General features: G+C 57.3%; 4 protein-coding genes and 1 non-coding gene across 7 annotated transcripts; 4 read left to right on the top strand and 1 right to left on the bottom strand.

Moving 5' to 3' along the window:
• The first annotated feature begins 784 nt into the window (after positions 1 to 784).
• Positions 785 to 7724, top strand: LOC121346877 (fibrinogen-like protein 1-like protein). Its single transcript, XM_041425019.1, has 4 exons — positions 785 to 788; positions 3079 to 3222; positions 5147 to 5209; positions 7090 to 7724. The coding sequence occupies exons 1-4, from the start codon at positions 785 to 787 to the stop codon at positions 7722 to 7724; spliced, it is 846 nt and encodes a 281-aa protein (XP_041280953.1).
• Positions 7725 to 9963: 2239 nt separating this feature from the next.
• On the top strand, positions 9964 to 12517 carry VPS37D (VPS37D subunit of ESCRT-I). The gene is made up of 5 exons (XM_041425035.1): positions 9964 to 10056; positions 10893 to 11064; positions 11552 to 11634; positions 11769 to 11918; positions 12000 to 12517. Exons 2-5 carry the CDS (start codon positions 10920 to 10922, stop codon positions 12264 to 12266), a joined length of 645 nt encoding a protein of 214 aa, XP_041280969.1. The 5' UTR covers positions 9964 to 10056; positions 10893 to 10919; the 3' UTR covers positions 12267 to 12517.
• A 4456-nt stretch (positions 12518 to 16973) lies between these two features.
• DNAJC30 (DnaJ heat shock protein family (Hsp40) member C30) lies at positions 16974 to 19288 on the bottom strand. The gene has a single exon (XM_041424981.1). It carries the CDS (start codon positions 19216 to 19218, stop codon positions 18592 to 18594), a length of 627 nt encoding a protein of 208 aa, XP_041280915.1. The 5' UTR covers positions 19219 to 19288; the 3' UTR covers positions 16974 to 18591.
• Positions 19266 to 25335, top strand: BUD23 (BUD23 rRNA methyltransferase and ribosome maturation factor). Of its 3 annotated transcripts, XM_041424976.1 has the most exons (12): positions 19269 to 19410; positions 19514 to 19551; positions 19838 to 19933; positions 20128 to 20210; positions 20291 to 20387; positions 21431 to 21527; positions 21915 to 21965; positions 22480 to 22565; positions 23097 to 23142; positions 23673 to 23731; positions 24743 to 24832; positions 24976 to 25335. In XM_041424976.1, the coding sequence occupies exons 1-12, from the start codon at positions 19363 to 19365 to the stop codon at positions 25028 to 25030; spliced, it is 846 nt and encodes a 281-aa protein (XP_041280910.1). In that variant the 5' UTR covers positions 19269 to 19362; the 3' UTR covers positions 25031 to 25335. The 3 variants fall into 3 exon arrangements, with proteins under 3 accessions (XP_041280911.1, XP_041280913.1, XP_041280910.1); XM_041424977.1 differs by lacking the exon at positions 21915 to 21965 and having other exon boundaries at positions 19266 to 19410; XM_041424979.1 differs by lacking the exon at positions 19838 to 19933 and having other exon boundaries at positions 19267 to 19410.
• LOC121346900 lies at positions 24155 to 24287 on the top strand. The gene has a single exon (XR_005954139.1).
• Positions 25336 to 26899: the final 1564 nt, after the last annotated feature.

The raw sequence follows: 26899 nt of genomic DNA, 5'->3' as shown, positions 1-26899 counted from the left end.
CTGCAGGAGCCCTCAAAACTGAGAGCACTGCAGGCATCCATCCCAGAGAAAAGGGAGGTCTGGCATTTTCTGCAGACATCCATGGTGCCCCTAGAGGGGCTCGAAGTGAGACCATTTTACATCAGTGGCACTTTGTGATGCCCAGAACTCCCTTGAGATTGGTGCAAGGGCCACCATGGTGCCAGGGGGGCACAGTGAGTGTTGCACAAGGGGCAGCGTGGCAGTGGCAGGGCAGGGGTGTCAGGAGGCACTGGAGTGGAACTTTCTGAAGTCCAGGGCTCAGTTTCCCAGGAACACTGGAGTACCTCTTCCCTGAAGGGTCTGTGGGGTTCCCAGGGGCTGTTGAGCTCAATGTCAACTCTGAAGAGAGTGATTTACGCCTGATGTTTGATTTCCATCCAGGAGGTGAAAGTCACCTGGGTGTTTACCTACCAGTTGAGCTCTGTGGAGATGCCCCAAGAACGTCATTCCCTGGGGAAACACTGCACACTGAATTATGGTTATTTTAAGGCATTTGCTTATTGGCACCAAATTATTTGCTTTGCCTCTGGAGAAAGCTCTTCACCTGAGTGACTTCATTGTCTGAGGACTGATCACTTGATGGTGGAGAGCAAATAAGCCCTAAGCCACTGGTCCTGCTGCCAACCAGAGGACAAGTGCTGAGGTTTGGGTCTCATGCCTCCACCCCCTCACCTCTCAACCCTATAACTTTCAGGCTGGACACCCCTCCAGCCAGGCCAAAACCACCCAGCTTTGTGCTCCACAGGGTCCCCACAGAGACGGCATGGGTGAGTGTAGGGTGGGATGGAGGGGATGGGATGGGGTGGGATGGGATGGGATGGGATGGGATGGGATGGGATGGGATGGGATGGGGTGGGATGGCACTCTGTGTGTGGCTGCAGCTCACAGGGTATCCCAGCACTTTGCTGCAGGGTCTGTCCTCCCACACCCTGGGTATCCTGGTGCTGAGTCCTTGCCTGTGCTGCTCTGCCGTGGGCTGGGAGGGGGGCAGGAGCCTGCGTGCTCTGCTATGTCCAGGTTGTACCAGTGCAGCCCTGGAGTGCCACACAGACCATTTCACAAGTTCTGTATTTACCATTCTTTGCAATTTTCAGTTCTCCAAAGAAAGTGTTAAATACTCTAGAGTAGAAAAGGGATGTTTTAGATTTTCCTGCTGAATCTGTGATATTGAACAGGTATCCAGATCTGGAGGTCAGGTGCTCGATGGCACATTGCTGTTCCCAGCAGAGCACCCACAAAGGGCTGATCCTCCTTTGCATCTCCTTCCTATCCAGACTTTTCATGACCAGCCCCAGGGGAAGGACTGGCAGTGGGGGAGCATTTCTTCCCTGGGGGCCTCAAGGAAAAATATCTTTAAACATGTCCCTAAACACGAGTATATCAACACACCAAATGTTATGTAGGAACTGAGAAATTAATCCGTTGGACTGGTGTGTGTTTAAAAGACTTGCTATAAAACTGTAACCAGCACGATAGACTGGGACATCTCTGAGCATTCCCAAAAAGGGTGTTTGTCTCTAGGGTGGTTGCAATTCCACCCTGTGGTTCCAGGCTGGCATCCATGATCATTTTCCTACTCAGGCATCCCAGAGAATGGTGCCAAACCCAAGTACCCCCGGGAAGTGCAATAGGTGTTGGCTCTGCTTGGTTTTGAACAGTGAGGGGTTCACACCAGTAATCTGCCAGGTGAGCTGTGTGTGTCTTATCAGGAACAGAATTCCCCACGGGCAGGCAGCTCCACAGTGTCACACTCTTTAGGAATCAAAACAAACTTTCTGTATTTTACTTAGTTTGAATACTGCAAAAAGTGTGCTGGTTTTTCCTAGTGCTCTGAACCAGAGCAGACCAGACCAGCTGTCCACATATGGAAATCTTGAAGCAGCCACATAACCAACATAACCACAGAAAGGGCATCATTTACCCCAGACCCACTCTAACTCCTGGAGGGCTGTGCTGCCTTTCTTTGTCCTGCTGCTGGCACACACACAGCCCTGCCTGGGGCTTGTTCCACCCAGACCCCAGGGTCTTACTGCCCACAGCCCCAGGGCAGTCCCAGCCGGCTGAACGTGAGCCAGCAGTGTGCCCTGGTGGCCAAGAAGGCCAGTGGCTCCTGGCCTGGATCAGGAATGGTGTGGCCAGCAGGAGCAGGGAGCTCATTCTCCCCCTGCCCTTGGCACTGCTGAGGGCACACCTCGAGTGCTGTGCCCAGCTCTGGCCCCTCAGTTTGGGAAGGACGTTGAGACGCTCGAGCGCGTCCAGAGGAGGCAACGAGGCTGGAGAGGGGCTGGGAACACAAACCCTGTGAGGAACCACTGAGGGAGCTGGGGGTGCTCAGCCTGGAGAAAAGGAGACTCAGGGGTGACCTTAGCACTCTCTCCAGCTCCCTGAAAGGTGGCTGTGCTCAGCTGGGGCTGGGCTCTTTCTCCAGGCAGCACTGACAGAACCAGAGCACACAGTCTCAGGGCTGTGTCAAGGGAAATATAGGTTGGGTATTAGGAAAACATTTTTTACAGAAAGGGTGATAAAGTTCTGGACTGGCTGCCTGGGGAGGTGGTGCAGTCACCATCCCTGGATGTGTTTAACAAAGCCTGGTTGTGTCACTGGGTGCCAGGGTTTAGCTGAGGTCTTGGGGCTGGGTTGGACTCGATGATCTTGAAGGTCTCTGCCAACCCAGTGATTCTGTGAATTCTGTGAATGTGCCATGGGAGCATGATGGGAGCTGGGAAGAAAGGGGATTCCTCCCTCCGTGTTCACCCTGCTTGTTATGTCTAGTCCCGAGTCTTGAGTTTTATAGGGATTTCTGATTATGGACACTTTGGGTTTGGACAAGGTTTTGGCACTTCTTTTGTCTCAAATACTACTACAGCAGGTGCCACCACTAATGACTCCTGCTAATGTGTACAGGACAGTTCATCTAAATGAACTCATCTACCTGGGGCTCATGGCTCTGAGGGAGCTCTACACAGAGTTTTACTTTCCTGTTTTACTCTGAATGGGATTTGTGGCTCTCCAATAGAAGAGTTCTGATCTCTTTCTTCCAATCTCTTCAAATTTCAGCTACCCAGTGCCTTTGTCTCCTGCTTTTGACCTGCCTGCTGGCCCTGGCAGCATCTTTTCCTGATATTGACATAAGAAACTTGTACCTCCTCAATGGCACGATGGATGACATTATGAATGCTCCCCCTGAGTCCTCCCAGCTCGGTAAGTATGGCCCTGCAACAGGGAGAGGCTAGCAAGGTCCTGGTCAGTGAGATCCTACACAGCCTACACCCTCACCAGCCTGCCCTCAGCTCTGTCACACCAAGGAAGGACTAAATACTGATCTGAGAGTGTCTGACTGGAACAAGAGTCACTTTAGGGTCCCCCTCTGCTTGCTGCCTGTCTCATCTCCTGCATGACATGAAGTTCTTCTGTCCAGAAGGGACAGAACAATAGCCCAAAGCTCAGAGCCCACAGGATCCCAGGAGAAGAGACAAATTGGCGGCAAGACCAAGCCCAGAGTCTTGTGGGCCATGTGCTCCTCCTTGCAGAAGGGTTAAAGATGCTCCCTGTGTGTTTTGAGGACAGGGAGAACAGCTCCCATCTCTGGAAATCATCAGTGGAGAACTGAATTCAAGGGAGACCTCAATACAAAGAGGAAATAAATGAAGTTAATACAAAGAGTTTAAGCAGTGGCACTGGCACAGGGCAATCAGCCTGGTGATGGCACAGAGTAACCTACAGGTACCAGGGGCAGTGAGGAGGCCTGAAGAAATATTCAGGGAAAAAACAGGGGCTGTGGGTGGGATGTGGCACAAGAGAAAGAGCTGGCTCCCTTCCAAGGGAAGTGGAAGTGTGCTTGGCAGAGGAGCTGGAGGTCCAAGTGTTTGGTGCTGGTTTCAGATCACCTGTCAGGAAACTGCCAGCACAGGGACTGAGCCAAGAGTTCAGCAAGAACTGCAAGTCTGAGTAGAGAGAGAATGTGAGCTCTGGGCTCCACAATGCTCTCAGGAACATGGTGTGATTTTGGGGTTGTCTTGTGCAGGGAGTTGGACTAGATGACCCTTGTGGTTTCCTTCCAACCCGGGATATTCTATGGTTTTGTGATCTCTCACCTACAGCACTGGTAGTGTAGTGTGCTCTGAAAACATCAGCAGCATGAATGCAAGCAGAAGAGACAGGCCAGCACTCCAAAGTCTGACTTGGAGAGGAGTGCTTCCAAAGGGATGGGATATGAGGCAGAAAGGAGCAGAGGCAGGCTGCCTTGCAACACAAACAGGAGTGAACAGCTCCATGTGCCTGTAGCAGAAGTAAATGCCATGGTAGGAAAGTCCTCCAGACCATGCCACATGAGTGTTTCCCACTCCACACAGGCTCAGGTTGTAAAGAAAGTGAAAGGGAGTCAAAAAGAGAGTCAATATCAAAACTGAGAAAGTCAGAAGTCTGGCAGGGAGAATGTGTCAGGAATGGGCTTATGCAGAGTGCAAGAGGCTCGAGTTAAACACTTCACAAGGGGGAGGTGAGACGGTGCCAGGTGAGGCTGAAAGCAGGGAGCAGGTATTTGAGGATGCCACAGCAGCAGCTGCAGGGTTAATTGTCTGTTTTAGGGAGGGGACAGGAATGGCTTTTGTGATTCCAAAAACCTGTGATGATCCTTCTGTTTTACAGCCATCACTGGATACAGAGATGTCCTTGCAAAACAATTGCACTAACTCATTCTAAACCATCCTCTCTTCCAGCAACATCCTTCAAATTCCCTTTTGAGCAGACACCTCTCCCAACTCCTGGCACCTGAGCCAGTTTTTCTGTGTCTGCTCTCAAATTTCTTCCCCCACTCTTTAATCCCTCTTCCTAAGTCCCTGACTGCTTCTGCACTCTAACAATCATCTTCTCAGTGTTGCCACCACCATGAGGGGTTTTCCCCTACACAGTATGCCCAAATCCTTTCCACCAGAAAAGCATCAGCTTCACTCTAACACCATGTAAATTCCCCCAAATTACCAACTTGCTGACATCTGAAATTGGTGAATCCCTCTGGAATTAAGAACAGGTAAACTGGAATATCATCCGGAGAAGATTGAGCTCTCCTAGCAGGCTTTTGCCATGCCTACTCCCACACTCACTGCTGTCTCCTGTGTTAATTTAGGTGATGGTGATGGACACGTCCGACAGGCCAGGGACATCGCCCACCACGCACCAGTGAGCCATGGTGAGTCTGCATCTGCTGGGGGTTCCACCACCACTGGGCTCACCAAGAGCTCTCAGACAACTCTCCCATGTCCTACACGTGCCCTGGCTCCTGCCAGGAATATGTTGATTTTCTGATGGGCTGCAGAGGTGCCACAGCTACAACCTCGGGGACTGCTACCAGCTGTGTCCTGGGCTCAGTACTTGATGAGGTGCTTTTGCATGGGGAATTTTCCAGATAAAGGTCCAAACTGGAAAGTGATGCTTCATTACTGGGAAGTGGTAATTAGTAATTTTCCTATTTTCACTGCACAGTGGATGAGAAGACTGGATGTGACAGAATTACTGAACTGGCTGGGTCAACATTAACCCATGAGACCAAAGATAGGTCCTGCATGGGTGGGGACAGAGATACTGGGAGTGGAGCAAATTCCTTCCCAGCAGTGTGTAGGTGCATTCAGCTGTTTGTTGTATGAGGTGCAGACATTTTGGAGCATGGAAATCCATAATCAAATCCAACAAGCCAGGAAGTCTCCAAAGAGCTACTTGGGTAAGGCCAGAGAAAACAATGGCTTTGCCCTGTGGAGGTCCAAGAGCTGATTTATTTGTTAGAGATATGGATGTCATGGTCACCCTCTCTCTGGGGAAAGCACTAAACCTCTGTGCTGTACCAGCAAGTGACTTTGTCCCCCAGATTTGCATTTGTCTGTGGTGATACCTCATCTGCATGACACAGGCAAATCACTGAGACTCAGCCCAGCCTGGGTGGGCATCCTTGGTTGACAGTGATCCTGGCTTGGTCTCACCAGACGTTTTCACAGTGTGTTCCCATCAGTTTGCATCCTGTCTTAGGAAGATGTGAAGCTCAACTCTTGTGGTATTCACATACTCTTTGAACAGAGAGAGACATAATTCTGTTTCCCAGGATTTTTCCTGGGGAAGGCAGTGAGAAAGTTCAGAGAGAGAAGGGAATAAAAACAATTCTTTTCCCTACTTGCCGCTCCTGTTGTTTGGCACATGTGGGATGTGTTATGGAGATTGTTTACCAAAAGGGATTTGTTAATTGGACTTTGCTGATGGTTGTTTGGACTGATTGACCAATTGGATCAAAGCTGTGTCATGACTATTGGAAAGGGTCACAGGTTTTTCTTTAGTATAGTATAGTGTGGTATATAGTAGAGTAATAATATAGTCTAATATAATATAGTTTAATAAAGCAGTAGTTCAGCCTTCTGAATCACTGGAGTCAGAGCATGTTACTCCCACGTCGAGGGTGCCCTGATTCGATAAACTCTTACATTAATCATGGCAAGATTTTGATTTACTCCTGTGAGAACAAAAACTGTGTCGTGACTATTGGAAAGGGTCACAGGTTTTCCTTTAGTATAGTATAGTGTGGTATAGAGTATAGTAATAATATAGTCTAATATAATATAGTTTAATAAAGCAATTGCTCTGCCTTCTGAATCACTGGAGTCAGAGCATGTTACTCCCACGTCGAGGGTGCCCTGATTCGATAAACTCTTACATTAATCATGGCAAGATTTTGATTTACTCCTGTGAGAACATGGCAGAAATACAGCCTAGGAATGCGTGTGTAAAAAGATTCAGACACTAAAGAAACACCCCACTTTTAGGGGGATTCAATAACCAGCTCTTGTTTCCAGCCTCAGGGTGGCCCAAGGACTGCAGTGAGATCCCCCGTGGCAGCCACAGCGGCGTGTACATCATCCAGCCCAAAGGGCTCCACCACCTCGTGGTGTACTGCGAGATGAACGTGACCCACGGCGGCTGGACCGTCATCCAGAGGAACCAGAGGGACACCCCTGTCACCTGGGCCGAGGCCTGGAGCACCTACAAGTTTGGCTTTGGGAATGTGCGCACCGAGTATCTTGTTTCCAGCCTCAGGGTGGCCCAAGGACTGCAGTGAGATCCCCCGTGGCAGCCACAGCGGCGTGTACATCATCCAGCCCAAAGGGCTCCACCACCTCGTGGTGTACTGCGAGATGAACGTGACCCACGGCGGCTGGACCGTCATCCAGAGGAACCAGAGGGACACCCCTGTCACCTGGGCCGAGTCCTGGAGCACCTACAAGTTTGGCTTCGGGAACGTGCGCACCGAGTTCTGGCTGGGCACCGAGTACATCCACCAGATTGCCAAGCAGAAGGTCTACCAGGTCAGGTTTGTCATCCAGGACTCCGCAGACAACCTCAGCTTCGCTGACTACAACCTGTTCAGCGTGGAGGACGAGTCCCACGGCTACCGGCTCCGGCTGGGCTCCTACAATGGCACAGCTGGGGATGCCATGACCTCAGACAATCCCAACAACATGCACGACAACATGAAATTCTCCACAAAGGATCAGGATCAGGACACTTACAGTAAGAACTGTGCCTACAGCTATGAGGGAGGGTGGTGGTACTCATCGTGTTACTCCGTGCGGCTGAATTACAAGGGGGGCCTGACATGGGGTGACCTGTGCAAGGGGAACTGCAAATCCTCTCTTATCCTCATCAAACCAGCTTCATATTGTTAGTGCTTCTTCCTCCTCCTGTCCACAGTGGACACTCTGCAAAGGCTCTGCACGGCCAAAGAGTGTGAGCCTCCCTGGAGCAGAGCGAGGAGCACAAGGGTAGCAGGGCTTTAATGAAATGCCACTTCACAGTCCCCCTCTCCAATTGCAGACTCCCCTCTGCTCAGCTCCATTCCCTGTGCTTGCCAATGATTCCTTGTTATTATGTTCATAATCAAGAATTTAAAAAACACTGATGAAGTTTGTGGATTCCACATGAACCTTCCCTGCAGGAGGAAAACACGCAGCCCTGGAGTTACATCAGTTTCCTTGCTGTCTCCAGAACTCACAGAAAGCAATGCCCCAAATTTCCATATACTCTGAGCCTCTCTGCAGTGTTTGATAAGGCATCCAATAAACATGCTTGCTTGAGCTCATTCTTCAGTAATGACATCTGTTCTGTACCTCTGATCTTCTCCCCTGAGACCCGAGAAATCCCATGTCAGGACTGGAATCTTGAGGCTTATCATCATGGAATCACATCCTGGTTTGGGTTAGAAGGGACCTTAAAACCCATCTCATTCCAAACCCCCTGCCATGGGTAGAGACACCTTCCACTAAACCAGGTTACTGAGCCTGGACAGAGAAAGCTTTGAATATTTCTCATGGATGTAAGAAAATTAAACCCAGTTACACTGTGACAAAGGCCCTGTGATCTGCCAGCATGGGGAGGGGATCCCAGAGCAGCTCCAGGATGGATTTGTGTTGGCTGGAAGAGCAGCTCTCCTGTGCCAGGGTCAGAAGCTGGTAGAGGAAGGAACATGGCTGTTAGAGGGGTCCCAGAATTTTTTCTTCTAAGTTTCTGAATCCCTGCAAACATTTCGTGACCCTGTTGCAGCAGTTCCTGATCCCAGTGGGGCAGCCTTCCTCAGGGGACAAAGGGGCCAGGGTGACAGGGTGCCCCAGTGACAGGGTGTCCTGATGACAGGGTACCCCAGTGACAGGGTGCCCCAGTGACAGGGTGTCCCGGTGACAGGGTACCCCAGTGACAGGGTGCCCTAGGGACAGTGTGTCCCAGTGACAGGGTGCCCCAGTGACAGGGTGCCCTAGGGACAGTGTGTCCCAGAGACAAGGGTATCCCGGTTACAGGGCTCCCCAGGGAGAGGGTGTCCCTCAGCTCCCACCTCTCCTGTGCCAGGGGGTGACAGGGCACCAGGCTGTCCCAGGGCGGCGCGGGGCAGTGAGGAGTGAAACCGCGGTGGCGGCAGGAGGGACTCGGTGTGCGGACACCCCCGGAGGGCTGCGGGCTGCACAGCGGGGAGCAGGGTGTGCACAGAGCGGGGTGCAGGATGCACAGAGCGGGGGGCAGGATCCGTGCAGTGGGTGCCCTAGGGACAGTGTGTCCATCTCATTCCAAACCCCCTGCCATGGGTGTCCTGATGACAGGGTACCCCAGTGACAGGGTGCCCTAGGGACAGTGTGTCCCAGAGACAAGGGTATCCCGGTTACAGGGCTCCCCAGGGAGAGGGTGTCCCTCAGCTCCCACCTCTCCTGTGCCAGGGGGTGACAGGGCACCAGGCTGTCCCAGGGCGGCGCGGGGCAGTGAGGAGTGAAACCGCGGTGGCGGCAGGAGGGACTCGGTGTGCGGACACCCCCGGAGGGCTGCGGGCTGCACAGCGGGGAGCAGGGTGTGCACAGAGCGGGGTGCAGGATGCACAGAGCGGGGGGCAGGATCCGTGCAGCGGGGTGCAGGGTGCCCACAGAGGGTGCAGGTTGCCCAGAGCGGGTGCAGGGTGCCTACAGTGGGTGCAGATTTTGCACAGCCGGGAGCAGGGTGCTCACAGCGGGTGCAGGGTGCGCGGAGCAAGAGCAGCGCCCGCGTCTCCGGCCGGGGGCGGCGCGGTGCGGTGCAGGAGAGGTGCGGGAGCGGTGCGGGAGCGGTGCGCTGCGGTGCGGGAGCGGTGCGGGAGCGGTGCGGGAGCGGTGTGCTGCGGTGCGGGAGCGCTGCGGAGCGGGAGCGGTGCGGGGGGGGAAGCGGCGCTGTGCGGGAGCGGTGCGGTGGGGGAGCGGAGCGGTGCGGGAGCGGTGCGGAGCGGGAGCGGTGCGCTGCGGTGCGGGAGCGGTGCAGGAGCGGTGCGGGAGCGGTGCGCTGCGGTGCGGAACGGGAGCGCCCCGCGCTCCGCTGCGGCTCCTTTAAGACCGGCGGAGGCGGCGGGCGCGAGGCGGCGCGCGCGGCTCCCGGCGGCGGGGGCGGGGGTCCCGGTCCCGCCGCCTCGGGGCGCTCAGCACGGCGCAGCTCCGGGCTCTGCTGCAGGACGAGCCGCGGCTGCAGCGCGCCGCCCGCCTCAGCAGGAAGGTACGGCCGGGGCCGGGGGGCCGGGGGCCGCTGTCCCGCCGCCGGCGGGGTCGAGCCGTGCGCCGCTCGCTCCTCGGGGCTGTCCCGGTGCGCAGGGCGGAGCCGCCCGCGGCCCGGGAGCTGGCGCTGCGGGGCCGGTTCCTCCCGCCGGCCCCGGCTCCGCGCCCGCTGCCCTCATCTTGCCCGCAGTCCCGGGGGCTCTGCAGGAGCCGCAGAGCCCACCGGCGGGGCGGGGACCTCCGCCCGGGCATCCCGACCGCGGCTGCGCGGGGCTCCCGGTGCCGAAGCCTCGGGCCACCGCACCCACGGCCACCGAACCCCGTCCGCTGTCCCCGCATCCCGAGATCTGCTGAGGCCCCGGCCCCTCGCCCGCCCTCCAGCCTGGTCTCGTTTTCCGCAGCCGGGATGAGCCCCGCGCTCTCCCGGCTCCGCTGCGGAACGGGCGCAGGTTGTTGTGGAATCGCTCTCGGCCCGATTCCAGCCTCTTCCCTGGGTGGCCCCGAGTGCAGGCGGGGTGTGGGCAGCGAGGGGAGGGTGCGTGTCCCTTCCGTGCCATCCGTGTCCTCCGCCGAGCGCTGTCCCTGCAGAGGGGCCGGGCAGCCGGCGCTGAGATTGCCGCGGTCGGGTTTAGCCAGCCTGCGCCGCCCGGCTCCAGCCGCTGCATTCCCCCGGGATGCACCGCCTTTCCAGGCAAAGCAGAGGGATGGAGACAGTGCAGAAACAGAGGGTGCACCCCCGGATGGACAGTGCCTCCCGGCCAGCAAGGTGCTGGATCTGACTGGTTCTGCCCATTTCTCTCATTGCTGACACACACGGCCCCGATCCCATTCCCACAGTTCCAGAGTCTACAGCTGGAGCGGGAAATGTGTTTGGCTTCAAACTGCACCCAGGCCAAGGTGAATCTGTCCCTGCGCCCACGGCTGGAGGACGGGAAGGCTTCCCTGGCCATCAAGTACCAGGAGCTGCAGGAGATCCGAGAGGCATGTTGGGACAAGCAGCAGCGCCTGGGTGAGTGGGGTGCAGCCTCTGGGCTGAGGCACATCCAGAACAACCCCTGTTAATATGAGGGTCCAGGTGGGCTCAGCATTCTTGACCCTACCCCATGATCAGGAGTGGTGGGGGATGATGCTCCCTGTGACACAGCAAGTCCTTAGCTGGGGCCAGCCATGGAATCACAGAATCATTTGGGTTGGAAGGCACCTTAAAGATCATCTCATTCCATCCTCTGCTGTGGGCAGGGACACCTTCCCTAGACCAGGTTGCTTCAAGCCCAGTCCAACCTGGCCCTGAACAATTACAAGGATGAGGCATCCACAGTTTCTCTGGGCAGCCAGGGTGGGATGGAAGCCGTGGTGTGCAGTTGGCTCCAGGGATGTGTTGGGGGGGGGGGTTTCAGTGTGAGGAGCAGTGATGCTTGAGGATGGGAAATTCAGCAACCCCAGCAGCGGGGATGTCCAGGGGAAGGTTGGCAGCCCCATCCCCTTCTGACACACAGAGGTTTACCTGGAGAAGTGGAGCCCACAGAGCGCCCTGGGCCAGCTCCAAGCCAAGCTTGATGCCTCCGAAGCAGAGTCAGAGGTGAGTTCACTGTGCTGTTGTCCCTTCCTTACCAGGGCCACAGGGTGCTCTCCATGCCCTCTCATGTGCTAGGGCCTGCAGAAGAGCCCAGGGTCCAAGGGGTGCTCCTTCTAGTCCCACTGCCCACCCCACAGGCACAGATAAAGCAGTTCCTGGCCCAGGATCTGCCCCTCGAGTCCTTTCTGGAGTCCTTCTGCCAGAGCCGCACACGCTCCCACGTCTGCCGGACACAGCTGGAGAAGCTGCAGGAGCTGCTGCAGAAGGACCAGGTGCAGAAGGACCAGGTGGGCAGGGACCCCGTGGGCCCTGCGGGGTGCCCAGGTGCCCCAGCTAGCACGGCACCAGCCCGCCTTGCCCCCTTGCAGAGTGCAGTAGCCCCCAAAGCCTTTGACCTGTCCTACGGCTTTGTGCCTGCCTTCCTCGTCCCCTCGGAGGCTGCTGTGCCCTTTCCCGTGCCGGCTGCACCTCCCAAGCACCATCTGCCAGCCCTGGGACAGCAGCCAGCATCTCCCTGCTCCGAAGTGCCCAGCCTGGGCTCCCCCCTGCGCCTCGTTGGACACATCCCCGTGCTCAGCCCCCAGCCCGGCCGCGGGCAGCAGCAGCACCGGGAGCAGGAGCCTCCGCACCGGTAGCGGGGCAGGCGGCCACGGCCCTGCTCCCGCACCCCCCGGGGGCTGGGCAGCAACACCGAGGGGTGGGGGTCCTGTAGGCACAGCTCCCAAGGGTCTGTGGGCAGGCACATGGGGTGCTCACAGAGGGATGGAGGTACGTGGTGGGGCAGGTGCCATGGGGGGTCCTGCATTTGGGGAGCTGCTGGGGGGAGGTCTCTGCATCCACAGCAGGAGGAACGGGACAGGAAGTGGGGGTGGGTGGCTCATAGGGATGTCAGTGGGCTTAACTGGGAGGGATAGCAGGGAAAAGGCACAGGAGCACTGGGTGTGCCACATGCTTCCTAAATAAAGCCTCTTTCCATGCTGTGTGTGCTCTTTCTGTGCTCTGCACTTTGGCTCTGGCTATGGACAGCAGGATGAGACAGGCAGGGAGGAGAGGGTTACCAGGGAGCAGTTGCCAGGTTTGGAGGTGACTGGCAGCCAAGGAGAGCCCTCCAGGCTGACGAACCCCCAGACCTTTCCTTTGCACTTGGCTCAGGACATCACTTCCCTGGGGAAGCTCAGGACATCACTTCCCTGGGGAAGTTGAGAGCTCCTGCAGGGGGTGCAGAGCCTGCCTTGAGTGTGTGTTTCCCTCAAGAGAGGTGCCAAGGACCAGTCTGTCCCTGCACATGGGGAAGGTTTTTGGTGCCCAGCATGCCTCATGCCAGCAGCAAAGCCCTCACCCCACGGAGGGTTATACCCTGTGGCCAGCTGGACTTGCTCACAGCTTGGCAGCCACTGGTCACATCAGCCTGTACTTGTGTTCACCTTTCTCATCCCCTCGGGGGCCATTGTGCCCTTTGTCATTCCTTACCCACCTCCCCCATTCCACCAGCCTTCACTGGAAAAGGTGGCAGGAGGCCTGAGCTCTCAGCCCCTTCCATCCCAGGCTCTTCTGTTCCTTTCCTTGGTGTCACACAATGGATGGTGAGTCCAAGGGGTGGTGTTCCCCATCCCCCAGGGGACAGCCTGGTTCCTCCAGCTGCAGCCTCCTGGGGTGCTTGTTTCCTGCTGTGGCATGTCCATTGTGCTGGTTTCAGCTTTTGGGTTGGTTTCAGACTCTTCTGGTGCTCTCAGAGCCTGTCTGGCAGTATCGTTCTTTTCCTCTTTCCCAGCTGCCTGCCCTCACCTGCATCTTGCCACTGCTATGTAGACTGCTTGGAAATCATCCCAGGCAGCAGAAGGCCCTGGCTCAGGCTACAAACCACTCCAAAATACAGGTCATTAGCTTGCAGTGTCTGATCACCCTCCCCCACTGAGACTACCTGCCCTTATGCCAATCTTCAGCCCTCATTTATGGCTAATATTCCAGTATTACCAGTTAAAGCAAGTTTAAAACTAGGATCAATAGGGGACCAGCCACTGTGCCTTTACTGGCGTGTGAGGAGGTGGTAGTCACTGGAATATCTGGAGTTTCACAAAGCACCTGCTGCTTTCCTGAGTCCCACTTTGGGCTCAGCCTGGCAATGAAAGGCCTGTTTACCAGCCAGGCTCTGTGCTCACCTGCCTGGGCTGAGCCCCAGCCACAGGCAGTGCTGGTGGGCTGTCACTGCCCTGCCACAGGGGACCAGGCACAGCACTGAGGCATGAGATGGTGCACCAAAGCCACCCAAAAACTAGCCAGACCACCCAGTGCACCTCCCCAGGCAGTGCCTGCCCTGCACAGCTCCCCAGGGCTGGCAGCCCCAGGCTGGGTGGGTCTGCCACAGGACAAACTTCCCTGGCCCTGTGCAGCTCCTGAGTCACCCCAGTGGCCCCATGGATGGGGACCCAGGGTGAGCAGCTGCCCCTGCAGCCTGGGCAAGGTGAGTGTGTCCTGTGAGAGCTGCAGCACTAGAAGTGACAGTGTGAGCACCAAGGTAAGCTGTGCTGCCATGGTCTAGCTGTCTGTCAGTCCATAGGAGCCCTGCAGCACCCCAGGAAGTTCAGGAAGGACTGGGCAGGCTCTGGCAACCCCACGGTCCTGCTGGGCTGGCCACCACCCTGCATCAGGGGGGAGGACCTTGGGATCCTTTGGGAAGCTGCCAAACCAGGCGAGCCCCTGCCCTGGGGAGGTTCCTGCCACCCTGCAGCTGGTCCTGTCCAGCTTGGGGCACACACTGGCTGGCCCCAGTGGGTGGCTGGATACCCCAGCTGTGATGATCCTGGCACCCTGTATCCCTGGGGATTGAGGGGTGTCTCCCTGCCCATTGGCACCGACTGCTCCAGGCCTCCACAGGCCAGCTGGGACTGGGGACACAGGGCAGGCTGGGACATTGGCTCACAGGCAGAGGCTGACAGCAGACAGGGTGACCCCCTCTGCCCCTCCTGCCTGCCCTGTGGCTCTCCCTGCCTGCCCCTGCCTTGCAGGATGGAGTCAAGGAGGGTAAAGGTGCTCCTGCTCACCCAGGGGAGGAGGAGGAGGAGAGGTTGCCACTGGGTGTGCACCTGCATTCATTTCTGCCAGCTGCTGTGCAGCCAGAGCTGGGCAGGGAGCTGGGGGTGCCCCCCATGCCTGGCTCCAGGCTGGAAAAGGAGCAGCCCCCAACCCAGGAGAGGGATAACAGCTGGGAGAAGAGAGGTGCCCCCCACTCCCCCGGGAAATCCCCTGAGCCACAACCCCCAGGCAATGGGGTGCCAAAGGGGTACAAACCTGGACTGGGACCAGCCAGGAAGGGGGTGCCAGTGTGCCCCAGCTGGGGCCCCTGGAGCAGGCACGGGGCTGCTGAGGGAGGTGTGTTAACAATTAACTCTGTTAACCAAGGAGCGGCCTCAGGGGATGCTGCAGAAGGGAGGGGGAGCTGCCAACCGTAGCAGCCCTTCCCGGGAGGGCAGAGCCTGCAGCAGCAGGAGCGGGGTGCAGAGCTCTGCCCACACAGGTGAGGGCTGGGGCTGTACCAGGGGCTGTCCCCTCACCCCCATCCCTGCCAGGCCAGCCCTTTTGGGGGGTGGAGGCTGATGGCCACCCCTCACTGCTGCTCAGGACTCCCCAGCCTGCAGCTCCCGGTTCCTGCCCCTCATGTCCCCAGCCCAGCTGGCACAATCAAAGATCTGCCAGCAGCCAGGTTTGACCCCTTCCTTTCCAAAGAGCAGGCCAGCTCTAGGAGGAGGCCCTGATGAAGCACTGAGACCCCACACTCCCAGGCTGCAGCACCCACCAGCTGAGGGGGGCAGCTCAGCACCCCAAACCTGCAGTTATGGGGAGGTCAGCCCATGAAAAGGGGCTGGGGTAGGGGTGCGGAGTGGGGTCTGCACTGAGCTTGGAGGGCCTCAGCACTGGGGCCATCAGGCTCCATCCAGCTTGTCTAAGTTTCCCTGTGGAGCCTTAGAATTCCTTAGCTTGCCACAGCATCCAATTCCCAAGTGGCTTTTAACTACTCAGATTTTGGTGCTTCCCTTTGATGCCTGCTGTCAGTGATTTAAGGGTGGGAATGAGCAACACCAAAACAACTCCTGGGGTGAAGGTACAGGGCAGAGCAGTGCAGGCCTGGATGGGTGGGCATGGGATGATGGCCGAGGCCCCACCAGCAACTCATCCTTGGACAAATGTCACCCTTTTGGTGACACACAGCTGGCAAAACCCGGTGCAAAGGACAAGAGAGCAAAAGACAAGCATCCAACACGGTCACATACATCACGTGCAGGCAAGTGAAATGGGAAGACAGGGTGTGAGGGGTAGGATGTGCTAGAATATCTGTAAAAATGGCCCCAGGGGGCTGGAGACTGAGGAGGAAGAAATCCCTGCTGTGAACACCACACTCCTCCCAGCAAAGACCTCATGGTGAAGTCCCCAGCTGAAAGTGCCACCTCACCCTGCCCACGAGGGGCTGTGGACAGCTCAGCTGCTGCTGCAGTCTGCTGCTGAGCTGTGCTGCAGGGACTGGACACAGGGATACATCCCCAAAGCAGGAAAAGGAGCTGGGAGTAGAAGCTGTTCTCTGCTGTGACCCTGCTGAGGGCTGCCTTGCCCCAGCTGCAGGAAGGGGGGCTCCTCTTCTCAGGAACAACCCTCTGTGTGTCAGTGTCCCCAGGGACGCATCCTGGTTCCTCAGATGTAAAGGGAATTACTGAGCCTTATCCTCTGCTGATCTTCCAACCCTGTACAGCTCACAGCCCTGCCACCTCACACTCCTGGCACCCACACAGCCTGTGCTCCCCTGGCTAAAGGACAGCAGCAGGAAACCCAGCTCTCCTGGCACCTCTCCATCAAGGAAACAACTGGGGAACAGCAAGAATACCATGACACTGTTGACACGAGCAGAAAAAGGGGCAGAACAGTGCTGTGCTGGGAGCTGGGAGGCAGGCTCTGCATTTGGAGCAGCTCCAGCCGCTTGCTGCCCAAGCTCCTGAAATCCTTCCCAGAGCAGAGGAGCAGTCAGGCCTGACGAGGGTAAAGGTGACACTGGAGAGTTCAGGGCACCCTCCCCTGTCCAGGCAGCAGCTCAGGGGATGTCACCAGGGCACAGCCACCCCTGGGTGTCAGGCAGCACACAACAGGAGAACCAGAGAGGCCACCCTGCCCTGCTGACTGCACAGTGCCTGCCCACCCTTCCCAGCAAGGGAGACAGAGCTCCCCTCCCTCCTCTTCACTGGCTGAAGTGAGGATGTGAAACACCTGCCTGCCCCTCACCCCTGTTTTCCAGCAAGTGCAAGGAGTATTTACCACCCAGGCCCACCAAAAAGAAAGATGTGTCATTTTGTCACCAATTTATGGCTGGATGTCTTTAATCTTCAAGGTATATCATGGAGACTTGAGGAAGAGGAAGAGTAGCCAGCAGCAGGGACTGCCAAACCCGTTTGGGTGGGAGCCAGAGAAGAGCTCCCTAGTGCCACGGACACTGCTGGCTTTTCCAGCCTGGAAAGTAATGCCTCCTGCCAAATTCTGCCCAAAAACTACCTCTGATCTTCTCAGTGATTTGCTTTACAGAATGAAGATGAGCATGAAAGTGCATCAGCAGGTGCCAGAGCCACAGCTCCAGAGCTCCCCTCTGCAGCAGGGCACGCCAGGCTCCTGTGTGTCCCACTGTGACATCCCAGAGCTGTGATCCCGGGTGAAGGGACAGACTGGCACCCAGTGAGGATCCTGGAAAGCTCACTGCCCCTGGGCTGAGCTCAGTCCAAGCACGCAGCAGCCTCTAGTGAGCAGCTGGAGGTGGCACAAGCTTGTGAGAGCAGGCAGGGAGCAATCCTGCACAAGCAGCAGGCACGGTGTCCCTGCTGTGCCACTGCCCAGCTCTGAGCAGGATCACAGAAATCCACAGTGCAAACACAGGGCATTCACTGTAACATTCTTGTGCTGGGACAAAACACAGCCCAGGGTCTGGGGGATGAGGGAACAAGGGTTGGCTGCTGCTCACCCCACTGACAGCAAACCCAGTGTCCCACACAGTCCTTGGCACACTCAGGCCATGGCCAGGAAGCTTCTCTCCCTCCAGGCAGCAGCAGCACAGCACACGTGAACCTCCACCCAAGGAGAGAGAAAAGGCTCTGAGAAACACAATCTTTAGTTCTTAAAACACTTCAGCATTTAAATAGGCAAGTCTCTTGTGCAAATGATGCTCAGACACATGTAAGACACAGAGAACAGCACTGGGTGCTCACAGGTGCACCACAGCCAGACCCTCAGAGGGAGGGGTGGTGTAAAGCTCCTGGCAGGACAGAGGGCTGCAGACACCAAAGTGCTGCCACACAGCTCAGGCAGTGTCACACACTGAGCAGGCCACGGGCTCAGGTTTCAGGTCTGATCTAAGACTCCTGTACTGCCACTCTGAGCAGGGTGATGCAGCTGGGACATCAGGAGCTCCCAGGAGAGGTGGTACCAGCAGGTGTGACAGCACAGGCCTGGCAGCAGCAGCAACCAGAGGCACAGCTGAGCACACACAGCACCTCTGACAGCCTTTAACCTCTGCAGGCACAGGGCACAGCACAGCCACACAGCTGTGCCAAGGAGGGGACACGTCCCAGTCCAGAGTCCAGAACTGTGTTCACTTGCCAGGCCTGTGCAGGTGCTGTTGGCTGAGGGGCACAGCAAGAGCCTGCAGAGCTCCTGCACCACCCCTGCAAGGTCACCCTGAGTGGCCTGGCCCAGGCTGTGCCCCCGAGGGCACCCAGAGGGCACATCCTGTGCCAGCCATCCTGCGTGTCTGAAGGTCACGCTGCCACAGGGGCCAGCTCTCAGCCTGTCAAGCCTGCTGGCCATTTCCCGAGCCTGAAGGTCACACTGGCAGGGTGCAATGTCACAGCCCCAACAGCGGATCCAGGCCGGTGACACTGTGCAGCCGGGGGGACACCCCGGGGGCTGCCCAGCCCCAGCACCGCCCCGCTGTCACTTGAGGCCGTAGATGAGAGCAACCCCCAGGAAGAAGAGCAGCCCGATGGAGAGATCGGAGAGGGCCCGAAGGCGTCCCTGTGCCGCGGACTCCTCCCGCCGGAGGCGCAGCTGCTCCCGCCGCGCCCGCAGCAGCTGCTCCCGCTGCAGCTGCTCCCCGTAGTGCGCGCGGTAGAAGGCGTCGAAGTCGAAGGGTGTCGGGACGGGCCCCGGGCGGGCGGGGGAGGCGCGGGCCGGCGGCGAGGCGGCGGCGGCGGGGCGGGCCGAGGGCCGGGGCGCGTCGCGCAGCTCCTCGGCGCTCAGCAGCCCGCGGTCGTACTTGCGGCGGAGCGCGGCGCTGCCCAGCACCCGGTACGCCTCGCTGACGGCGGCGAAGCGGGCGGCCGCGGCCGCGCTGCCGGCGTTGCGGTCGGGGTGGTAGCGGAAGGACTTCTCGTAGTACGCCGTCTTGATCTGCGCCGCCGTCGCCGTGGACGGGACACCCAGCACCTCGTAGAGATCGCGGCGCGACCGCGGGGCTCCAGCACCGCCCGTCTGCGCGGCCCGGGACGGCGGCGGGGCGCAGCCGGGCCGCGGGGCCGCGGGGAGGAGCCGCCGCAGCCGCCCGAGCAGCGCCGGGCCCATGGCGGCCTCAGCGCCCGCCCGCCGCCATGACGAGCGTGCGGCGCGGAGAAATGACGCCACCCCAGGCGGAGAAGTGACGTCTGCAGACACAGCGGCCGGCGGGCACGGCGCGGTCGCCGGGCAGTGACGTCACGCAGGCGCAGCATGGCGGGCAGCGGCCGCCGGCCCGAGCACCGCGGGCCGCCCGAGCTGGTGAGGGACCGGGCACGGCTGGGGGGGACCGGGCACGGCCGGGGGGACCGGGCCTGGCTGGGGGGGACCGGGCCTCACCGCGCCCGCCGCTCTCTCGTTACAGTTCTACGATGAGGCCGAGGCGCGGAAGTACACCCAGAAGTACGGCGGGACCGGCGCTGCGGGGCCGAGCGCGGCCTGTCGTGGGGCGGGGAGGGGTCTCGCGTGGGGCGGGCATCGGGCGGAACCACCGCGGGTGTGTTGGTCCTGGATCCTGCCGGGAGCCGTGGGGGCCTGGGGGTCCGTGAGGCCTGGGGGTCCGGCAGCGGCGGGAGGGAGGCCAGGGTCGGGTCCTGCCGCGGGGCGATGCTCGGGTCCTGCCGCGGGGCGGGGCGGTTCCGGTCCCGCAGTGCCGGGGATGTCGCCCACGCTCTGCTCTGTGCCTCAGCTCCCGCGTGGTGGAGATCCAGTCGCAGATGTCGGAGCGGGCGGTGGAGCTGCTGGGGCTGCCCGAGGACCGCGCGTGCCTCCTCCTGGACGTGGGGTGAGCGGGGCTCTGCCCGGGCTGTGGCACGTCTGGGGCTGGAGGGGTGCACGGGCCAGGGGGTGGTGGCCGTGTCCCGGTGTCTTTTGTGGGCCGAATAGGAGGGGCAGGCTGCTGTGATGCTGGGTGTGCGTGGCCAGCACAGCCTCAGAGCAGCCTCGCGACCCCAGCACTTTCCCCCTTCCTCCTTCTAGCTGTGGCTCAGGGCTGAGTGGGGATTACATCTCTGAGGAGGGTCACTACTGGATTGGCATGGACATCAGCCCTGCCATGCTGGGTGAGCACAACCTCCCCTGAGACCCTCAGAGGCCCCTGGGGTGGGAGCTGACTGCCTGAGCTGTGCTGTGTTCTGTGCAGATGTGGCCGTGGAGAGGGAGGTGGAAGGAGACCTGCTCCTTGCAGATGTGGGGCACGGCATCCCCTTCAGGCCTGGCATGTTTGATGGCTGTATCAGGTGAGTCTGTGCTGTAGCTGAGCTCTCCTGACACCCCCAGAACTGCTCAGTACCCATGGTGCACACCTGGTAAATCACAGGTGAGAGGGACTGGCCGTGTCAGCCTCTCTCTTTGCACCTTGGCTCCATCACTCCTCCAAAGCACAAACCTCCAAAGTTCTGGGTGGTAGAAACAGCTTGTGACAGCTGTTTGCCAAGTGATGCTTGTCCCTTGGTGCTGCTGAGCTAGGAATTTTGTTGAAGGGAAGAAAGTAAAGCTGGGGATATTGTCAGGGTGGCTGAGACCTGCTCCAAGGAGGAGAACAAAGTATAAAGTGGCTTAGAGAAGGCAGTCCCTGGAGCAAGGTTTGATGCTTGGCTTTAGGATGGAGGGGACAGAGTGACTTAGGTGCTCAGAGAACAGCTGGGAACAAGCAAGGGCTGTCCATTGCTGAGCCAAAAGCTCTGGCTTCAATTGCTCTGTGGGAAAACCTGCTTGGCCAGGCAAGGGACACAGCTCAGCTCTCCAGTGCTGCTCAGGAGCTGTAATGCTTGGAGCAGGAGTAACGGCTTCAGGCTGAAAGGGGGAAAATTCAGGTGAGATACAGAGAAGAAATCCTTCCCTGTGAGGGTGGTGAGGCCTCCAGGGTGCCCAGAGCAGCTGTGGCTGCCCCATCCCTGGATCCATCCAAGGCCAGGTTGGACAGAGCTTACAGCAACCTGGTCTAGTGGGAGGTGTTCCTGCCCTTGGCAAGGGCTGGAACAAGCTGAGCTTTAAGGTCCCTTCCAACCCAAAGCATTCTGTCATTCTGGGATTTGAGCCCTTGGACTAAAGTGGATGCTTGGTGCTGCTTCTGTCCTTTAGCTTATGCACCTTGTTAAGTTTTGTGAGTCTCCAGAGGGGTTTGTGTAGCTGTGAAACAGAAGGCAAAGCAACAGAGGAAATTAAATTATTTCCCTGAGGCCCAGCACACGCTTAGAGCAAGAATTCAGCTCAAAAGGAGGTGGCAAGCTCTGTGAAGGAACCAATGACTCTATCCTGGGGTTCTTATTTTCCTTCTCAGTATTTCTGCAGTGCAGTGGCTCTGTAATGCTGACAAGAAGTCACACAGCCCCCCCAAACGCCTCTACAGATTCTTCTCCACTCTTTACACTGCCCTGGTAAGTGCCACCCTCCACCAGCCAAGTCTCTGCTGCTCTTATGGCTTTGCTTTTTAGCAGGATACTTCAAGTCAGGTTGTTTTAAGTAAATGCTGCTCTGAGGCAGGGCTGGCAGGAGCAGCCACTGCTGCCTTCTTGCCTGGTGCTGCTTCTCATCAGGGTTGGACTTGGTAGTGTTGGTGGTGTTTTCCAAACCTAGCAGTTCATGGTTCTGGGATAGCTGGTGTTCCCCCTGTGCCTCACTGGCTCTGTGGGCTGAGCAGCTCTCCTGGGAGCCCTGTCTTGGAGGTTTTGGGGAGGAGGGAGCTCGTGTCTGGGGCTGGGGTGGGTGACCCAGAGGGGTTACCTGCTCTGGGGCAGGTGTGTGATCAGCTCTGTTTCCTGCAGGCCCGAGGATCCCGAGCTGTGCTGCAGCTGTACCCTGAGAACTCAGAGCAGGTACAGCCCATCACTCAGCTGGGAGGGGTGCAGGCAGAGAAACCATTCACTGTTTGCATCGTGTTCTTCCACATCAAGGCAGTGTCTCTGTCCCTCCTGCCACTTCTAAAGCTCTTCAGGAGCCCAAAAAATAACCTGTGAGGAGGATACCTTGTGCAGGTTCTGTTGTTTCATAGATTGTCTTGGGCTGAGCCTTAAAATTAAAGTGGGGGGACAGGATGTGAGTGTGGGTTTGAAGACTGGCTTAACTCAGGTCTGGAAAATCCAGCCCAGTATCCTCTCCTGGAGAGTCTGCTGTGCCAGCTACCCCAGCTAGACTGAGGAGCAGGGAGAACCAGCAAAGGCAGGGAATTGGTGTCTGGATGGGACTGCAGGACCAGGAGATAGCTGCAGAGCTCAGCAGGAGGAGGCAGTCCCTCTTGGGAATGCCCAGCCAGGGATGTGCTCCCAGAGGCCTCTTGGGCTTTCCTGAGGGATGACTGCTCATTAACTTTGCACCTGCTGCTTTTCCCAGCTGGAGCTCATCACTGCCCAAGCCATGAGAGCTGGATTTACAGGGGGAATGGTGGTGGATTACCCCAACAGTGCCAAAGCCAAGAAGTGAGTCCTGGATCTCTGTCTATGTTTGGGGTGAGGCCCAGATTTAGCAGTGGTGGTTTGTTTTCGGGGTTTTTTTTGGTTTTTTTTGTTGATTGTGGGTTTGTTTTGGGTATTTTGTTTGTTTGGTTGTGGGGTTTTTTTTTGTTTTTGTTTTTTGTTGTTTTGTTTTTTTTTTTTTTTTTTTTTTTTTGGTTTTTTTTTTTGTGGGGTTTTTTTTTTCTGCGTTGATTGTGGGTTTGTTTTGGGTATTTTTGTTGGTTTTGTTTGTTTGTTTGTTTTTTTGTTTTTTGGGTTGTTGTTGTTTTTTGGGGGGTTTTGTTTGTTTGTTTTTTTGTTTTGTTTTTGGTTTTGTTTGGTTTTTTTTGTGTGTGTGTGTGTTTGTTTCCTGAGCTGTTCTCTCTTCCATTATACAGTTCTGGACAGAGGTTAAAGCTCAGATCTGACTCTGTTATAAAGCATCTCAGTCTTGCCTGGGAACTGAGACTCACATGCTGAATCCCATGTTCATGCTCCTTATTCTTGTTCTTTCAGGTTCTTCCTCTGTCTCTTTGTTGGGACATCTGGCACATTACCAAAGGTGAGGGCCTCCATGAGGCAGCAGAGCTGCTGTCCTGGGTGATGTGGAGGAGCTGTGGGCAGTGTGGGAGCCAAACAGCTCTGGGAGTGCAGATGTGGCTTCATTTGTACATTTTCTGCCAGTCACCAAGCCCTGCTCTCACATCATCACAGACTGGTTTGGGTTGGAAGGGACCTTCCAGCTCATCTTGTTCCAAACCCTTCCCATGGCAGGGACACCTTCCACTATCCCAGGTTGCTCCAAGCTCTGTCCAACCTGGCCTCGGACACTTCCAGGGATGGGACAGCCACAGCTTCTCTGGGCACCCTGGGCCAGGGCCTCACCACCCTCACAGGGTGTTCCCATATCCAATCTAACCCTTCCCTCTTTAAAGCTGTTCTTCTGACATCTGCCTTTTTTTGCCATGATTTCTGGAAGACCAGTTTGTTCCTGCTCTGGTCCTTCCCCTTGCAGATCCCTGCATTCCCCTTAGTTTTGATGGGCTGTGCCTGGTCCAGAGGAGAACACAACTTCCCAATTTTGCTTTCCAGGGCCTTGGTACCGAGTGTGCCAGTGAAGAGCTGCACCAGGCAAAGTTCACCAACGAGAGGTATCGTGTGGGGGTGAGGCTGCAAGTTCTCCCTGCAAAGAGAGGGGGCCTTGGAAGGCTGAGCTTTACTGGGGACCACACTGCTGCTGTGGGAGACTCAGTGGGAGGGGAAGGACAGGGAGGGCTCACAGCAGCCCAGGGGAGAACTGCTTTATCTTCCCAAGGGCCTGGACACAGGGAACAAAACTGTTAGTTCCCAGGGCTCTTCCATGGGGCTGTAGGTGCTTACCCTGAGCAGTCAGTCAGCTGTGCTTTCTGTCCTGCACTGGGCTCTCCAGCTGATGCCAGTGGTGTGGCAGAGGGAATGTTTACAGGGCTTGTGATGGAGCCATGGAGGCAGGCTGCAGTGCCTGAGTTCTGGCATTCCCTTTTTTCTCCTGTCCAGGTCTTAGCTGTGGCCTGGGGATTTCTGCTGCTGGGCCTGTCTCTTCCCACAGCAGTGGTGCAGGGAGGAGCCCCTCTTGCAGCCATTGGGAGAGACAGAACAAAAACCAGAGGAAAGTTGTCATGGCTGCCAGGAGCTTGTGGCTGCCATGTTTTCCTGCCTCTCACACTGTTGTTCTCTGCTCAGTCTAAGGGCAGTCTGGTCTGGGAGGGCAGTAGCAGAGCTGGGAACACTGTAGGAAGCCTGACTTTGTCTGCCTTGTTTGGAGTAGAGCAGCCAAGGAGAAGGTGGTTGTGCATGAGCCTGTAATGCTCTGAGATCCCAGAGAGCAGCATGCTGCTGGTGTGACACGGGGTATGGCCTGAGGGAGTTCATGGGTCAGGATCCCTCAGCTCCCAGCCAGGGCTGGAATCAGCCTCCTCCTTATCCTTATCCTCCTCCTCCTCCTCTTCCAGTGTGTCTGGAGTTTGGCCACCTGCCCTAGTGCTGCCTGAGCCTCTTGCCCAGGGTGGTGGCAGGGAAAGTCACTACTTCTGTGAGCCAGTTCTGGGTGACAATCCTCTGGGGCAGAGAAATGTGCCCCCACACCTCAGTTCCTCTCCAGCTGCTGTCCACTCTCCCCACAGGACACGGTTCAGGAACATCAAGGGCAAGTCCGTGAAGAAAAGCCGGGACTGGATCCTGGAGAAGAAGGAGCGCAGACGACGCCAGGGCAAGTGAGTCCAGCTGAGTCCTGCCTCAGAGGCTGGGCTGGCCTGCTGTCACCTGCCCAACGTCCTGCCACAAACCTGCTCCCTTCCCCTTCCCCTCCCGAGGTGCCCTGCAGGTGGTGCTGAGCTGTTCCCTGCTTTTCCCACAGGGAGGTGCGAGCAGACACGAAATACACAGGGCGGAAGCGCCGTCCTCGCTTCTGAGCTGCTCTGGACACTGCTGCCATGGAAGGTGGCATGTGGGTGCCTCCAGAGAGCCTCCTGTGGATGGCACAGATGGCACCCCATGCCTGGGGACTTGCTGGGACTGGTCATTGTGGCTCTTAAAGGTACAAACTGGCTCAGGTGCTGCCATACAGCAAAGCTTCCAGCTCTGTTTCCCTGGTGAAGGTGCAGACTGGGCAGTGCTCTGCAGTGCCATCACTTACCTTTGTGAGTGCAGTGAGCCAGCTGAGCTCCAGGTAAGCCTGGATGTGATATCCAGTTCCTCACTAAAGAATCAAAGAGTTGGAAGTGTTTGCTGGTGTCCTGTGTCCTGCCCTTGGTGCTGGGAGTACTGAGGTAGGAATAGGGCACCTCATTCCCTGCCAGCCTCCCCTCTGCCTGCAGAGGATCCATGCTGTCAAGGCGGGGATCCATGAGGACAAAGTTGCTCCTGACTCCAAGTGTTATGCCAGTAGCTATTTGCTCCTGTTGGTGCTTAGCACCAAGCCCACCCTGTTTGCTTTAGTGCTTCCAGAGTGCTGGAGCTGACTGGACCCCCCATCACCTCTTCCCTTCCCTTGAAACAAGGAGAGGTGCCACCCAGAGCTTTACAGTTACAAATGTTTATTCTACATAAAAATTCCACAAAATGGGAAGCTGTTTTGCACCCAAAGCCTTGGGAGAAGAAAGGAATGCTAGCAGGAAGGGAAAGAGGGAAGGAGAAGAGAGGCAACATACAGTGTCATCCAGCCCAGTGAGACAGAGCAAGCCAGGGTCAAGATCCACATAGAAAACAAGGACACTTAGCTCACAGTACAGCAACAGTAGAACTCCACGGGGGGCTCGGAAAGCCTTCAAGTGCATTAATTAAAAAAAAAAAAAAAAAAAAACCAATCCCCAGTTCGAGTGCAAGCTGTGCGTGCCCCACACTGCTCATGGAATACTGCATCAACACGCTCCCGGCGTGGGGAGGGCAGGTGGCACTTGGAACAGAGGAGGTGGAACCCAAAGGACAAGCGGGTGCAGGTCGGGGGCTGGAAAGAAAAGGTGAAACGTCTTCCCAAAGCACAACCACACTTGGTGATTTGGTCTGTACATGCAACGACAGGTAGGTGAAAAGGAACTCAATGGGGCTTCCCGTAGTGCAGGGGTAATTATTGCACCAAAACACCCTCCCCTCACAGCGAGGACAGTGTGAGCCTGCCTGTGGGGCAGCAGTGGCAGCCTGCTCCTCATCTCCCTGGCTTTGGAGCCCAGCACTGCTGCTGCCCTCAGGATCCCAGCAAAGTGCCAGTGGCCCTGACTGGCCCCATCTGACTCCTGCTGCTCTGGGGGCTGCTGGCAGTGGTGGTGCCAACAAGGAGCAAGGGCCAAGAACCCCCCCGGAGGCAGTTCCTGGCCTTGTGCCTTGACAGGGGTGCCACAGCCCTGATGTCAGGTGAGCTTGTGCCACTAAAGCCGCTGCCTGGAAGAAAAAAAAGTCACCTTGTGCTAGCAGTTGGCATGGCTGCAGGGCAGGAGCATGGCTGCAGGGCAGCAGCCTGGGAGGAGGGTTTTCCTGCCTGCCCAGTGTTATTGCTTCCTGGAGGGGCCCTGGGGCTCTTGCTGGCCTGGCAGAGTAAGCATGGACGGCAGTGGCAGGGAGCTGCTGAGGGACCAGAAGCATGGCCACTCCCTTCTCCTGCAGCCAGACGTCCCCCTGGAGCAGAGACCCTGCCCTTGCCTGCCTCCTAGCCCTGCCTGCGTGGTCCTGGTGCCCCAAGCCCTTCAGTGCATGCAGGCTGCAGTGCTGGAGCTCACATCGGTGCTGTGGGACTGTGAAGGAAGGGGGCTCTGGTCTGGGGTGTTCCCATGGCTGCAGCCCGAGGG

This window comes from Onychostruthus taczanowskii, unplaced genomic scaffold (assembly GCF_017590055.1).
Source record: "Onychostruthus taczanowskii isolate IOZ18803 unplaced genomic scaffold, ASM1759005v1 scaffold86, whole genome shotgun sequence".
Classification (NCBI taxonomy): Eukaryota; Metazoa; Chordata; class Aves; order Passeriformes; family Passeridae; genus Onychostruthus; species Onychostruthus taczanowskii.
The sequence above is the reverse complement of the archived record's forward strand: the minus strand, read 5'-3'. Positions and strand labels throughout refer to the sequence as shown.

What these genes read in the sequence shown, in the direction of transcription:
- DNAJC30 (XM_041424981.1), bottom strand. Translation starts at nt 19,218, where the DNA reads ATGGGCCCGGCGCTGCTCGGGCGGCTGCGGCGGCTCCTCCCCGCGGCC.
- VPS37D (XM_041425035.1), top strand. Translation starts at nt 10,920, where the DNA reads ATGTGTTTGGCTTCAAACTGCACCCAGGCCAAGGTGAATCTGTCCCTG. An exon ending in GGACAAGCAGCAGCGCCTGG is followed by an intron (nt 11,065 to 11,551) that starts GTGAGTGGGGTG and finishes TCTGACACACAG; the next exon opens with AGGTTTACCTGGAGAAGTGG. An exon ending in CCTCCGAAGCAGAGTCAGAG is followed by an intron (nt 11,635 to 11,768) that starts GTGAGTTCACTG and finishes CCCACCCCACAG; the next exon opens with GCACAGATAAAGCAGTTCCT.
- LOC121346877 (XM_041425019.1), top strand. An exon ending in CCCTGAGTCCTCCCAGCTCG is followed by an intron (nt 3,223 to 5,146) that starts GTAAGTATGGCC and finishes GTGTTAATTTAG; the next exon opens with GTGATGGTGATGGACACGTC. An exon ending in CCACGCACCAGTGAGCCATG is followed by an intron (nt 5,210 to 7,089) that starts GTGAGTCTGCAT and finishes TCTTGTTTCCAG; the next exon opens with CCTCAGGGTGGCCCAAGGAC.
- BUD23 (XM_041424976.1), top strand. Translation starts at nt 19,363, where the DNA reads ATGGCGGGCAGCGGCCGCCGGCCCGAGCACCGCGGGCCGCCCGAGCTG. An exon ending in CCACTCTTTACACTGCCCTG is followed by an intron (nt 21,528 to 21,914) that starts GTAAGTGCCACC and finishes TGTTTCCTGCAG; the next exon opens with GCCCGAGGATCCCGAGCTGT. An exon ending in AACAGTGCCAAAGCCAAGAA is followed by an intron (nt 22,566 to 23,096) that starts GTGAGTCCTGGA and finishes TTGTTCTTTCAG; the next exon opens with GTTCTTCCTCTGTCTCTTTG.